The sequence below is a fragment of the Carcharhinus amblyrhynchos genome, chromosome 14, assembly GCF_965287045.1.
Source record: "Carcharhinus amblyrhynchos chromosome 14, sCarAmb.v2.hapA, whole genome shotgun sequence".
NCBI classification, from domain to species: Eukaryota; Metazoa; Chordata; class Chondrichthyes; order Carcharhiniformes; family Carcharhinidae; genus Carcharhinus; species Carcharhinus amblyrhynchos.
The window spans coordinates 2,905,226-2,920,891 of record NC_137337.1 but is presented as its reverse complement, the minus strand read 5'-3'; the positions used below and the strand labels follow the sequence as shown (position 1 = coordinate 2,920,891).

Here is a 15,666-nt window from a genome sequence, read left to right as displayed (position 1 = left end):
GCTTTAAACTTTAAACAAAATAATCACTCTATAAGCGAGCCAAGACTGAGAATCAGTAAGGCATGCAAACAAGGGGAGTGTCATGTCAAAGAGTCTTCCAGGCTGGAAACATCGGTTCTATTCTCTCTCCACAGATACTGTCAGACCTGCTGAGATTTTCCAGAATTTCTGTTTTGCTTCAGATTCCAGCATCCGCAGTATTTTGTTTTTATCTGGGGTATGATGGATGTGGGAGGGGGAAGCAGGCCTTTGGCTCATCTGTGACGGCCCACCATAGTCGAATGACCTGCTGACAGTAATTTGGGCTCAGATCTGAAGAATGGCCACTCGGTCCAATGCATGTGGAACTATAATCCCAGGGTAAGTATCGTCAGTAAAAGAGACACCCAATCTGTTTGGAGAGGAGTAGGAAATGACTGACATCAACAAACTCCTGGGAAAGTGAAATCCAGAGGGAGTACTTTCTGTTGAACGTATCACACCAAGTCCAAAATGAAAAAGGATCAGCAAGCCCTTAAATTTCAATTCACTGCCCTGTCAGTGATGTGTCATTCCTAATCACTTCCTTTGCACAGCCACTCCAGCCATCTTACTGACTGGGTAGAGTCACCATCATCGCATAGCAGCTCCATTCAAACAGCAGGCTGGGAAAGGAAACCCGGCCCCTTCCCCATCCTCTCCACAACCGATATCCCATCTCCGACCACCTCACCAGTCTGCCCCCTCACAACTACAGTTCCTCACCCACTGCTTCCCATCTCCTTCCACCCTCTCCTCCCCCTCCTTCCTATCTTTTCCCACCCACCCCATCCTCCTTCCTGTCTCGCCCCTCCCGTCTCCCCTCCTGCTCACCCACCTTCCCCCACTTGTCATCTCCCTCCCTCCCCAACCCCCGTTCTCCACCTTCCCCCATCTCCTCTACTGCCTCCTTTTCATCTCCCCACTCCTACCTCCCCTCACCCCATGTCTTCCCCCACCCCCCTCCTCCCTCACCCCTCTCCTTTCCACCCCCTCACCCCTCAACCCCTTCTCCCCTAGCCCCCCCCCCCCCCCCCCCCCCGCCAAACTTTCTTTATCCTTGAAAGATTCTGGTTAAGTTTTGAGGTCTGTTACCTTAGAAACAGCCAGGATAGCTTTGGCATGCAGCCATCGAATGTAACACAGCAAGGACATGAAATGGAGCGGAAAATAAGAACACAACAATCTGCGACAGCAGCATTTGTACACTGCTCAGTGCCCGGACTCATCATTTTGAGTGCAGTGAGCACATAGCTCTGTAACAGTATAGTCTTAGCGGTAACACCATCGAAAACAGTTTCCTGACTATTTCAGGTATCACAAAGTATTACTTTTAAAACATTGTCTAAAGATTGGTTTTTAAATAAAGCCATGAAATAAATAATAAAGCAGGTGCTGCTGAATTTTTAAATAAGAAATGTTTAGGTCACACTTAGGAATATTTGATCTCTTGCTGGCTGTCCCTGGAGAAAGGGACAGTAAAGATTGACTCTGATTATACTCATGAGTGAGGGTTTCAATACAGAAAAGCTTCAAAAAAAATACTGCAGCTTCTGCACCACAACAAAGAACGTTAAAGAGGGCCAAAAACAAACACTGAAAAAATGGATTCTACTGGTTGGCAAATCATCAGTAAAATAGCAGTGACTCCAGATTAATTCATACAATCATGGTCATTTGGCCCATTAACTCTTTCAAAGAGTAGGGGAGAAAATGGAAGAAGTTGAAGAAATGCTTTCACACAAAGGGGTATTTGTTTCACAATATCTAGCACATTGTTTAAAGGGGAACTTGGATACACTTTTGAAAATAACTTGCATTTAGCAGCACTTTTAAAGAAGAAAAACACCCCATGCTGCCTCACAGAGGCAGGGGGAAGAGAGGGGCCTGGATGGCTGGAATTATGGTCATTAATGTTGGGGTGGAGGGTGAGAGGAATACACAAGATGTCAGAGGCTGGGAATGGATGAGTTGGGGGGGCATTGTAGGAGGTGGAGGAGGTCAGCTGGGAGAATGGGGAGAGACAAGAACATGGAAGGATTTCAACATGAAGATGAGAATTTTAAACTGAAGGCACTGGGGGACCTAGAACCACATCTCAGTCAGCAAGAACAGGAGTGCTGAGTGAGTGCGACAAAGTACATGTAGTGGCTTTAGATAAACTGAATTATACAGAGCACCAAGTATGGATTCCAGCAATAGATTGTGGAGGTGGCAAAGGCCAACGTTAGATTTTTGGTTGCAGGTGGACCAAGTCAGGGTGGATACAGACAATGTTAGAAAGGTGAAAGTTGGTGAACAGAGAGCATACACAGAGCTGAAAGTTCAGCTTGAGGTTGAAGAAGATGCAAAGACTGCAGACAGTTGGTCAGGTTCCTGCTGAAACAATGCTCAGGAGGGGAATGGAAGCAGTGGTTCGTGTACAAAGCTTGTGTTGTGGGAGGAAGGTAATGGCTCCAGTCTTCCCAATGTTCAGCTGGTGGAAACTGAACTGCATTCAAGACTGACTATCAACACAAAAACAAGAAATGCAAGGAAAGGATAAAGAAATGGGATGATAGTGGACAGCACATGTTGAGAAGACAACACTAGAACAAGTGCAATGGGCTAAAGGGCAATGTTAATAAAGGAACAATGAGATAATGGCAAGATGATGATCAGAACACCGGGGCAACTCTTTTCCAAAACAGCATGATGGAATCAGTTACTTGATGAGGTAAATCCACCTGAGAGGAAACCTCACTTGAAAGATAGTGAATGTGACAGTGCAGCATACCCTCAGTCCTAAACTGAAGTGTGAGCCTGAATTAGAGGGCGGATGAAATGTATCTCAGGCAATTCCCCTCTGGCCACAGGAGAGATGATGTGGAGATGCCAGCATTAGACTGGTGCGGGCACAGTAAGAAGGCTCACAATGCCAGGTTAAAGTCCAACAGATTTATTTGGCAATACAAGCTTTTGGAGTCTCAGGCTCCTTCTTCAGGTGAGAGACTCTGCAAGCTTGTGCTGCCAAATAAACCTGTTGGACTTTAACCTGGTGTTGTGAGACTTCTTACTGCACAGGAGAGTTGCCAGGGGAATGAAGGACAGTCATTCTGGTACCATTATTCAAGAAAGGAGAAATGGATAAACCAGGAAACTATCGGCCAGCAAGTCTAACCTCAATGGTGGGGAAGCTATTGAAAGCAAATCTGAGAAACAGAATTAATCTGCGTTTGGAGAGATAGGGATTAATTTGGAAAGGTATTTGGAGAGGTATTATTTGGTATTATTATTACTATTTGGAGAGGTAGGGATTAATCAAAAACAGTCAGCATGTTTTTTTTAAGGGAAGGTCATGTCTGACCAACTTGACTGAACTTCTTGAAGAGGTGGCCAAGTGTGGATGAGGGCAATGTATTTGAGATATTCTTCCTGGACTTCAGCAAGGCTTTTGATAAGGTCCCACATGGAATCACAAGGTGAGAGCCCACGGATCCAAGGAAATTTGGTAAATTGGGTCCAGAATTGGCCAAGTGGTAGGAAGCAGAGGGTGATGGTCAAAGGGTGTTTTTGTGACTGGAAGCCTGTGCCTAGTGGGTTCCCACAGGGGTCAGTTTTAGGGCCCTTGCAGTTTGTGAATGTAAGAGAGTTGATCAGTTAGTTTGTGGATCATATAAAAATTGGTAGCGTGATAAACAATGCGGAAGATAGACTTTGATTACAGAAGGATATAGACAGACTGTTCATCTGGGCCAATCAAAGGCTAGATTATTGTTTGCAGATCTGGAATCCATGTTTTTGGAGGTATATGATACCATAGGAAAGGGTGCAGAGGACATTTACCAGGTTGGATAGGCTGGGGTTGTTATACCTTGTTGGTTCCTCAATACATTGAGGAACCAACAAGGCATCAGGCTATCTTGGACTGGATGTTGTGCAATGAGAAAAGATTAGTTGGCTATCTAGTTGTTAGAAACCCTTGGGGACGAGTGACCATACTATGGTAGAATTCTTTATCAAGGTGGTTAATGATGTAGCTGGTTCTGAAACCAGGCTCCTGAATCTCAGTAAAAGGAACTATGATGGTATGAGGCCATCATGGACATGATTACTGAAAGATAGTGGAGAGACGATGGGAGGCATTTGAAGAATGAATAGGTGAACTCCAGAAATTGTTTATTCCTGTTTGGTGCAAGCATGGTTAAGGGAATTCTGGCCAAACCATGGCTTACAAGCGAAATTAGAGACAGTATCAGATTCAAGGAAGAAGCATACAAAATTGGCAAGAAAAAGCACTAGATCTGAGGATTGGGAACAGTTTAAAATTCAGCAAAGGAGGTCCAAAGGATTGATTAAAAAGGGAAAATAGAGTATGAAAGTAAGCCAGCAGGGAACATAAAAACTGACTGTAAAAGTTTCTATAGGTATGTAAAGAAAAAAAGATTGATAGAAACAAATGTAGATCATTTATAGTCAGAAACAGGAGAATTTTTACACGGAATAAAGAAATGGCTGAGAAATTAAATTTGCATTTTGCTTCAGTCTTCAAGGGAAAACATGAATAATGTGCCAGAAGTGCTGAGAGAAACATATTTTAGTGAGCAACTGAAGGAAATCAGCACAAGTAGAGAAATGATTTTGGGGAAATTGATGGGATTGAAGGTGGATAAATCTCCAGATCCTGATAATCTTCATCCCAGAGTACTTATGGAAGTTGCTCTGGAAATGGTAGATCCATTGGTGGTTACTTTCCAAAATTCTTTGGACTCTAGAATAGTTCCTACAGATTGGAGGGTAGCTAATATAAGCTCACTATTCAAAAAGAAAGGTGGAGAAAAAAAGCAGGGAACTATAGGCTGGTGAGCCTAACATCAGTATTGAGGAAGCTGCTAAAGTCTATTATCAAGAATTTCATAACTCAGCATTTGGAAGGCAGTGATATAGTCAGACAAAGTCAGCATGGATTTACAAAAGAGAAATCATGCTTGACAAATCTATTGGAATTTTTTGAGGATGTAACTAGTAGAGCTGACCAAGGAGAACCAATGGATTTGGTTTATTCAGACTTTCAGAAGGCTCTCAACAAGGTCTCCCATAACAGACTACTATGTAAAGTTAAAGCACATGGCATTGCAGGTAATGTCCTGAGATGGACAGAAAGCTGATTAGCAGATAAGAAGCAAAGAGTTGGCATAAACAGGTCACTTTCTGATTGGCAGTCAGTGACTAGTGGGGTTCCACAAGGATCTGTGCTAGGACCCCAACTGTTCATATTATATATTAATGATTTGGAACTAAATGTATTATCTCCAAATTTGCAAATGATATAAAGTTGGGTGGGAGGGTGAACTGTGAGGAGGATGCAAAGGTGCTTCAGCATGATTTGGACAGGCTGAGTGTGTGGGCATCTGCATGGCAGATGCAGTATAATGTGGATAAATGTGAGGTTATCCATTTTGGTAGCAATAAGAGGAAGAGATTATTACTTGAATGGGTGTAAATTAAGATGGGTGGATACTCAGCGAAACCTTGGAAGCCTTCAGTATCAGTTGCTGAAAGCAAGCATGCAAGTACAACAAGCAGTAAAGAAGGCAAATGGTATGTCAGTCTCCATAGCGAGAAGATTTAAATGTAGAGATAAGGATGTTTTGCTGCAATTGTACAGGGCGTTGGTGAGGCCACACCTGGAGTATTGTGTGCAGTTTTAGTGTCCTTATCTGAAGAAGATGTCCTTGCTATAGAGGGAGCACAGAAAAGGTTAACCAGGCTGATTCCTGGGGTGGCAGGTCTGTCATATGAGGAGAGACTAAATCGGTTAGGATTATATTCACTGGAGTTTAAAGAGCGAGAGAGGATCTCATAGAAACTTATAAAATTCTAACAGGGTCAGACAGATTAGATTCAGAAATAATGTTCCTGATGGTAAGGGAATCCAGAACCAGAGGTTTGAGGATAAGGGGTAAACCTTTTGGAACTGAAGTGAGGAGAAATTTCTTAACCCAGAGGGTGGTGAATGTGTGGAATTCACTACCACAGAATGTAGCTGAAGCCAAAATGACTTCAAGAAGAAATCAGATATAGCTCTTGGGGCTAAAGGGATCAAGAGATATGGGGTGAGGGAGAGATCAGGGTATTGAATTCGATGATCAGCCATGATCAAAATGAATGGCAGGGCAGACTTGAAGGGCCGAATGGCCTACTCCTGTTTCAAGTTTCTATGTTTCCATGTAACAATACAAAAATACATTATCTGATCAAACCACAAGACATGCATGGAATATTTTCTCATGAAAGTATAACACAGTAACGCAGCATAATTTTTTGACCCAATATTGAGCAGTTGCCAATTAGAAAGTATAAAAACAGAAAAGCCATCTCCCTGCTTTGGGGAAAGCAAGCAAGCAGCTGGAAAGACAGAAATAAACCAAGAACCAGCTGCATTTGGGCAGAATTTACCAATGTCGCTTGCCCAGGTTAAAATGCAAACAAATGGCAATCTAATTTAGTCCTCAACAGCTGCTGCTAGCTGCGGCAAAGCAGTCCGCAAAAAACGTGACTTAAAAAGGGCTCTAAAGAGCAAATCCTCACACCCATTACAAATTGCAATCTTGCTAAAGGTGTTGACACAAGTGTCCGTATGCATTGTGTGTGGGGGTGGGGGGGGGGGGGGGGGGGGGGGGGGGGGGAGGTGGTCAGTACTGGAGTGTCAAATGCCAGCAAGTTCACTGTAACGACTCAATGATCCACTCCCTCAACCACCAGCTGCAAGCTGCAGCAAAGATCTTCTGCAGTAACACAGGCATCTTCAACAGCACCTTCCAAACCCAGATTTCTATTACTAAGAAGGGCAAGGATGGCAGATGCATGGGAACACCATCACCTTCAAGTTCCCCTCCAGGTCACACACTGCCCTGACCTGGAAATCTATCATTCCCAAATTGTCACTAGCTCAAAATCCTGGAACTCCCTTCCCAACAGCACAGCAGGTGTATCTACATCAGACTGCAAAGGTTCCATTTGGTAGCTCACCACCACCTGCTCAAAGACAATAAAGAATGGTTTTTGTTTTACAGATACTGTTTTTGGTAATGACACACACCAAGAACATGAATTTTTGAAACAGCTCTTCAGGAAGCAATCATTCTTCAAAGGCAAGTTGAGACAAATAGGCTTTCCCTCTTATGTGCCATCAGCAGGGAAAACAGGACATGAAGCTGCGGCAGCGTTTGTTTCTGATGCTGGAGCGAGCAGTCTTCTGAACCCTCCAATTAGGCTCACAACTCTGACCTGTGAAGCTATCCCAATCTCGATACAAACTCAACCAAATGTCACTTGACAACATTTTAATTAACAGCTTCTCTGTGTAATGCCATCAAATCTAAATATGGAGGCACAGGTTAAGTTATGGGAAAGACACCAGAAAAGGTCACAGGCGTGAAGTACTAATTCTGTTTTTCTCTCGACACACAGTATTTCCGGCAGTTTTGGTTTTTATTTCAGGTTTTCAGTACTATACTTTTGTTTCTTGACCTGTCCAATTGGCCTTCCAACATCGTCACTTTTATCACTGAGTCACTATTTCCCACTTGCCAATCGCAGACTTTACCCTCTGTTCTTCCTTCTCCTTTCCTCTGTACTTGTTTAAAACTATCTCAAACTTCCTCCAGTTATGACAAAAGGTCATCAGCCTGAAACACTGAACTCGTCCTCTCCATTTTGCTGCTAAATTTTCCACATTTTCTGTTTTAAGCCATGCAGCCTCATGTCCCTCACTACCATCAATCTCCCGAATACTGCGTGTCCAGACTATGGTGATGGAAGAGTTTTACAGCTGCCCTTGGCCAACTTCCATGTATTCGACAAGTTTCACTGGAAGCAATTTTTGCGATTTGCCTTTTACCAAACAGGACGAAGCCATTCAGTCCCTTGTCTCTGTTCTCCAATTCAATTAGATCCTGATTGATCTGTACCTCTATTCCACTTACCCACCTTAATTCAATTACAGTTAATACCATTGCCTAACAAAATTACATCAATCTCAATTTAGAAATTTTCAATTGACCCTCTACCCTCTTTCCCAATTCCTGCCTCAACAGCTTTTGGGAATGAATATCCCAGATGTTCACTAACCTTCATGCAAAGTAATATTTCCTGGCATCAGCCGTGAATGGTCTCATTCTAATTTTAATCCTATGCCTCCTTGTTCTGGATTCCCATTCAGAGGAAAGTGTTCTCTCTATGGACCCTATCACCTCCTTTGATCATCTTAAGTGCCTTAGATCACCTCATGGTCCCTCATATTCAAGGGAATACAAGTCTAGTCTCGAAAGGGTTGGCCTCATAATTTAATCCTTTTCGTCCAATTGTATTCCACCCTGATAGCAAACTGAATTGCAAGAATAAGATCTATGAACAAATGAGTTGGGGGCAGGAGTAGGCCATTCAGCCCCTTGATCCTGTTCCGCTATTCAATAAAATCATGGCTGATCTAATTGTAACCTCAACCCTACATTCCTGCCTACTCTTGATAACCTTTCACCCCCTTACTCATCAAGAATCTATCTCTGCCTTAAAAACATTCAAAATCTTTGCTGACACCTTCTTTTGAAGAAGGGTTTCGAAGATTCACAAATGTCCAAGAGAACATGTTTATCCTCATCTATCTTTATTTTTAAACAGTGACCACTAGTTCTGGATTCTCCCACAAGGGGAAACATTCTCCTCGCACCCATCTGTCAACAGCCCTCGGAATCTTAAATTATGGGAAATACAGATTGAAACGAATAAGCTAGTAAAACGTAACCAGGTTTCAAGCAGGAGGCAAAAATCTCTAACAGTGCTTAAGATAGAATTGGATTTTACATTTTGAAACTGTAGAGTTGTTTGCATACAGTTGATCCAAATGGTCTTTTTTCATCTGATATCATCTCTTTAGTGATTACTAGCTTGAGTTAGTGATCCCCAGCATTCCAGAATGACTTGGATGATAATGTGGTAAATTGGATCAGCAAATTTGCTGATGATACAAAGATTGGAGGTGTAGTGGACAGTGAGGAAGGTTTTCAAAGCTTGCAGAGGGATTTGGACCAGCTAGAAAAATGGCAGATGGAGTTTAACGCGGACAAGTGTGATGTATTGCACTTTGGAAAGACAAACCAAGGTAGAATGTACAAGGTAAATGGTAGGACTCTTTCAGAGTGCAGTAGAACAGAGGGATCTAGGAATACAGATACATAATTCCCTAAAAGTGCCATCACAGGTAGATAGGGTCGTAAGGAGTGCTTTTGGAACACTGGCCTTTATAAATCAAAGTATTGAGTGTAGGAATTGAAATGTTATGATGAGGTTGTATAAGACATTGGTGAGGCTGAATTTAGAGTATTGCGTGCAGTTTTGGTCACCTAATTACAGGAAGGATATTAATATGGTTGAAAGAGTGCAGAGAAGGTTTACAAAGATGCTGCCAGGACTTGAGAAACTGAGTTACAGACAGAGATTGAATAGGTTAGGACTTTATTCCCTGGATCGTAGAAGAATGAGGGGAGATTTGATAGGTGTGTAAAATTATGATGGGTACAGATAGAGTGAATGCAAGCAGGCTTTTTCCACTGAGGCTAGGGGAGAAAAAAACTAGAGGACGTGGGTTAAAGGTGAAGGGGGAAAAGTTTAAAGGGAATATTAGTGGGGGGGATTCTTCACACAGAGAGTGGTGGGAGCGTGGAATGAGCTGCCAGATGAAGTGGTGAATGCAGGTTCACTTTTAACATTTAAGAAAAACTTGGACAGGTACACGATAAGAGGGGTGTGAAGGGATGTGGTCCAGGTGCAGGTCAGTGGGACTAGACAGAAAAATGGTTCAGCACAGCCAAGGGCCAAAAGGCCTGTTTCTGTGCTCTAGTGTTCTACGGTTCTAACAGAACACTGGAGGAAGATGAGGCAGGAGAACAACAGTTTCCTGTGGAAACCATTCATGGTTTGGGGCACACTGCAACAAAGAGAGATGTCAAGGAGAGTATCATACATGATCTGTTCCTCACCCACTGTCAAGTTATTTTTGTCCAAATTTAATTTAATAAAAGAATGTGAAGTTGACATTGTCAGGAAGTGTCGACAGGTGCCAAAGATTTAATAAAGAAAAAAAATCAGGACAAGTAAGCTGTTTTCAGACGGTGCACTGTACATACCTGCAACAAGTCACTGAGATCCAATAACATATCTTGAGGATTTAGTCAAGGAAGATGTAAAGAAAGACACAGTCTAGCGACAACACAATGAGACCAAAATGGAGAGACAGCGAGAGACACCTAGACAATTCAAACACCAATTCTCCTTCCAATAAAAACATTTCAATCGATGGTTTAGAAAGACAGCTTTGTTTATTAGTGTAAAGGCACACATCTGAGCTGTCAATGCTGACTGAAGAGTGATATTTAGGATCAGAAAGTGGTGCTGCCAGCAAATATATTGAAATACTTGGAGCAGTCTATTTGCTTTAACACAGAAAAAGGCTGTTCCAGGCCACCTGGTCCATGCATACATGTATCCAATAGTCTATGTCAAATTTAGCCACACTGTTCCCATAGGGTGCCACAGTGGTTAGCACTGTTGCCTCACAGCGCCAGGGACTCAGGTTCAGTTTCTGGCTTGGTTCACTGTCTGTGTGGAGTCTGCACGTTCTCCCTGTTTCTGCATGGGTTTCCTCCTGGAGCTCCGGTTTCTTCCCACAGTCTGAAAGACATGCTGGTTAGACGCATTGACCCGAGCAGGTGCCAGACTGTGGCGACCAGGGGAATATTCCAGTAACTTCATTGCAGTGTTAGTGTAAGCCTTACTTGCTGTTAATAAATTAACTTTATATCCCTTCATCCTCCAGTCCCTGAATGTTGACACTTTCTACCTGAAACTGAATTCTTTATCCTCAAGTCTCTGAAGTTTCCTGTTCTAATTTTCTGACCATCTTGTCAGCGTATTCCAAATGAGGTCCTCCATAACTATTGACGAGTCTATTTACCTATCTTCTCCATAACTTTAAGCATTTCTGTCTTATTGCTGTGTAATCAATGTTATTCTATCTAAAAACTGTCCCAATTTTCCAAGTCTTTCTTTGTATATTTACTTTTCCACTCTAGTGAATCTGTGTGGCACACTATTTTAAGAGTGACACGCGTTAAAACAGGTCACATTTTGAAAATCCGGAAAGCAAACTTCACAGATGGAGTCTCTGAAACAGTCCTGTACAGCTCCATTACTGTAAACATAACTCCTTGCTGTTTCTGAATGAAAACAGGCTTTTGTTCCTGCGCTGTCCTTCACCCAGCATCGACTCCTACACTCGGGACAAATCGACACAGATTGCAGATAAATCAGTTCTATGTTTAACAGGGGTGCTCTGTACTTGCCTTTGTGAGGAACAAGAGTCACTCTGTGCTATGTTTACTCTGAAATACGGTGGTGAATCACACAGCAAACCAGAAGCAGCACTGCAATTCCATCATGTTTCCTCCCTCTCTCCTGCTGAAGACGTGACTTTTTGCTGGGGGACAGGTAATGGCTGCTCACTGCTCCTTCTGAACTCACCCACATGGTCAGCACTTGCACATCAACTCAGCACAGAATGATGCCAGGATATTTGATCACAGTGGCATCACAATTTGTTTATACTGGATATCCACTGATGAGCAATTTCAGCAGAACTCACTGCCTATTATAAGGACTGCTATTTCACTAACACTCTTGAAAGGCAGGAACAGAAGCCTGGAACTTGGCCCTCAACTTCCCTGAAAGAGGGAGGAAAGGGAAGGGTAAGGAATAGGAGAGGAAAAACATCCAGCCCCAGGTTCCTGCTCCAAATTGCTATCTTGTTGGAGTTAGTGGACAAGAACAGAATTTGGTTCAGCTGCCATGATTGAAGTGCTGGCCAGTACTGACACCTAAATCTGTAGTGTAGTGGTTATCACATTTGCCTAACACCTGAAAGGTCCTTGGTTCAAGACCAGACTGAAAAAGTGTCAAAATCATTTAAAGCTGTTCCTCTTGATGCCTGATGTATAGGTCATTGAACTGGTAATCCACAAACCTGGGGCAATGCCCCAGGGTTTCACACTCAAATTCCACCACAGTCGATGGTAAACTCTCCTGCGGCAAGCAAGGGCGAGCAGAAAAACTACAGGAATGAACACACTTCCCAAAGTACTTCATTAGCTACGAGTCACTTTGTGTTTCCTGAAATGGTCAAATGTAGTACAGAAATGCATTTATGTCTTCCTTTCTTTCATTCGGCTCATGGGGAATAACGGAGCAACAACAGGGTGCCTATGGAAGGAAAGAAAAGCGCTGTAAGAAGTTAATGCTTTCAGGAAGAGAGGGAGCGGGGAGTAGGGGTTGGAAAATGTTTGGCTTTATGCCACTTTTACAGAAACGTACAAGAATCATTAATTACTTCTTTCTTGAGTGGATGTGAAGGCACCACAATCCCACTGACAGATTTTTTTCAGCAGATACTTCAAAAAAACTCTATACATTTAAAAAAGAGTGGGATAATATAAAAAGACTTGTAGATTCCCTTGAAAAACTGCCTTTCAGAAGCTTTGCCAACTTGAAATCTCTTTGATAATTCCTGAGGTGCTTTTCATGTCACAGCACAAGAACTGAAGCCTTTACTTTCTCCAGAAAGCAGACGATTCTTCATTAGACAGGAGAGCATACTTTTCTCATCCCAGCACAATTGAGCGGCCACACCTGTGCAGTGGGCTGTTAACAGCCAGCACCAGATGGTTCAGCTCACTTGAGGAGCTTTTAATATACAATATGTTTAAAACACAGAATTTACTGTTCGATGTAATGTGCCAGTCTGCATCAGAAAAAAGATTTGTTAACATGCCAAGAAAAAAAGAATAAAACTGAGTGAGTGAAGAGTTGCAGGGGTATAGGACATTACGCTTTTACAGCAGCCTGTCACGAGCAATAAACTAACCACATTCATTTTGTATGGAGATGACTGACTTGGTAACTCATGGGTAGTAACTGGTTGAGGGGTAAGTGCTGGCTGGAGCACCGGAAACTCCCTGCTGTTCTGTGAATAGCACGGTGGGATCTCTTACACATTCCCCAACAGATCACTGCAGTGTCAAATTCAAGTATCATTGAAAGGTGGCACCTCCAACAGAGTAGCACTCCTTCATTACAGCACCAGAGAGTCAGCCCAGGCCATGTGCTCAATCTGTAGATCGGGGCTTGAAACTATCACTTCCTGACTCAGGAGGGAATATGTGACATCAACTGAGGCAAATGGACAAGGGGTACTGAAGAGTAGTCCTTGCCTGTGGAACAGTGCACCAGGAGTTAATAGTGGAAAGGGAGAAAAATAGGCATAAGAATGCAGTTTACTTTAACGGCACTCTTGTAAAATCTGCCAGAGAGTACTGAGAGGACGAGAGAATCTGAGTGCCCATTATTTTCTTGCCTTTCTGCCCAAGCAGATCTGATTTTATGCTGGAGCTTGTTTTAATTTAGATTCTCCCATTCACAGTACTAAATCCAGCTCCTTATCCCAGCAGGAGAGGTAAAGGTCTTTGCAATCAATGAATCTATGGTTCTGAGCCAGTGTGGAGGGAGCTGGGTTTTGCAGTGTAAACAGCAAGAAGTGGTGACCTGGAATCCAAATTAAAGTAAGCACCTGCAAACCAGGGAGCAACAGAACAGCAGCACCAGCAAGATGGCAGGACCCAGATCACGCCTTCTACTGTAGCTCCTTATTTAAAACAGAGGATTCACTGATGAGATTAACCTAATGGCTTCCATTTGTTCAAGCTCCATAACCACAATCACCAGGATTCCAAGCAGTGATAACATGCTTCGTCAAGCTCAAAATAGTCCAAATCTTAAAACTTCAAAACCCACTGGAGAACTTCAAGAGAAAGAGGCCACAAAACTGAGTTGGGCTTTCGTTCAAGTAGGATAAACCACCCATTTAAATCTTTAACAACTTTTCCACTTCACCCACTTACTGGTAGGAAATCAGACCTGGTTGGACAGTTATATGAACTGCCTGCACTGCTGCTGACAAACATAAGGCAGCAACCAATCAATTAAAATGGGTGGCACGCTTGTGGGTAGCATTCCCATCTGAGTCAGAGAGTTGTGGGTTCAAGTACCACTCTAAGGACACAAGCACATAATGTAGGTTGACACTTACAGCATGATACTGAGGGATTGGTACCATGTGGAAGCTGCTGGTTTCCAGAAGACACATGAAACCATGAGCCTGGATGTTAAAGCTGCCATGGTTCCTATTGGAAAAAAAACAAGGAGGTTCTCCCCCAAGTACTGGCCAATATGCACCCCTCAAACAGCATTATTAAGCTGTTCATTTAAAGTTTATTAGAGTCACATGTAGGCTTACATTAATACTGCAATGAAGTTATTGTGAAAATCCCCTAGTTGCCACACTCCAGCACCTGTTCAGGTACACTGAGGGAGAATTTAGCATGGCCAATGCACCTTTCTCCTTGTTCTTGAGATGTACAAGGCAAGTTTTTTTTACACAGAGGGTGGTGGATGCCTGAAACTTGCTGCCGGGAACAGTAGTGAAAGTAGATACGACAGTGAGTTTTAAGGGGCATCTTGACAAATACATGACTAGGATGGAACAGAGGGATATTGTCCCTGGAAGGGTAGGGGGTTTTAGTTCAGTCTGGCAACATGGTCGGTACAGGCTTGAAGGGCCAAAGGGCCTGTTTCCGTGCTGTAATTTTCTTTGCTCTTTGTTCTAACCAGCACATTTTTCAGACTGTGAAAGGAAACTGGAGCATCCGGAGCAAACCCACGCAGACATGGGGAGAATGTGCAAACAGTGACTCAGGCTGGGAATTGAACCTGGGTCCCTGACACTGTGAGGCAGCAGTGCTAACCACTGTGCCACCACTGAGCGCTTTCTTGCTGTGCACAAATTAGCTGCTATGTTTCCTATTTTACAACAATGTCTTTCCTTCAAACGTTGCTATGAAGTGTTTTGAGACATTCTAAAGTTGTGAAGGATACACTGTAAATGCAAGTTCTCTCCTTTCTTAACAGCAAATGTTTTTGCTGCTTCTAACAGACCTTGGGTATATTTTAAACTTACCAGTTAGGCATCAAAAGCTGGTCAGCAGATCAGCCCCATTTTTAAAAACCAGTCCTAATTTCACATCCACTGATAATCAAAGAGTTAATTTCCAAACACTAACCGCGACACCTGCTGGAAGCTAATGTTGGACAATGCTGTGTTTCCTGTACAATAAACGCATGAAATGATTACTTGGGAAGGTTACTGACTTCAGACCCAAGTAAGAATCAATCCCTCCAGGAAAGGTTGGGAGACAAGCAACCAGAAAAGGCTTCTCTAAAGGTGGCTTGTATTTCTATCCATTCTCTGGGCATGGGTCAGGAGAGGTCAGCATTTATTGTCCACTCCTAACTGCCCTCAAGAAGGTGGTGGCCAGTCAGTTTCTTGAACAGCTCCGGTCCGTGTGGTGTAGATACTCCCACTGTACCATGAGGGTCCAGGATTTTGACCCACCTACAGTGAAGGAATGGCGATGTAGTTCCAAGTCAGGGTGGTGAGTGAATTGGAGGGGAATTCCCATGCTGCCCTTGTTCTTCTAGGGGTAGAAATCGTGGGTTTACATG

General features: G+C 43.1%; 1 protein-coding gene across 1 annotated transcript in view; it reads right to left on the bottom strand.

Moving 5' to 3' along the window:
• The window catches only part of brf1b (BRF1 general transcription factor IIIB subunit b), a 350,927-nt gene that overhangs the window by 201,458 nt on the left and 133,803 nt on the right, over positions 1 to 15,666 (bottom strand). The window contains exon 4 of the mRNA XM_080202172.1: positions 10,185 to 10,216. Within this exon, the coding sequence (XP_080058298.1) occupies positions 10,185 to 10,216 (32 nt within the window). The remainder of the gene's footprint in view (positions 1 to 10,184; positions 10,217 to 15,666) is intronic.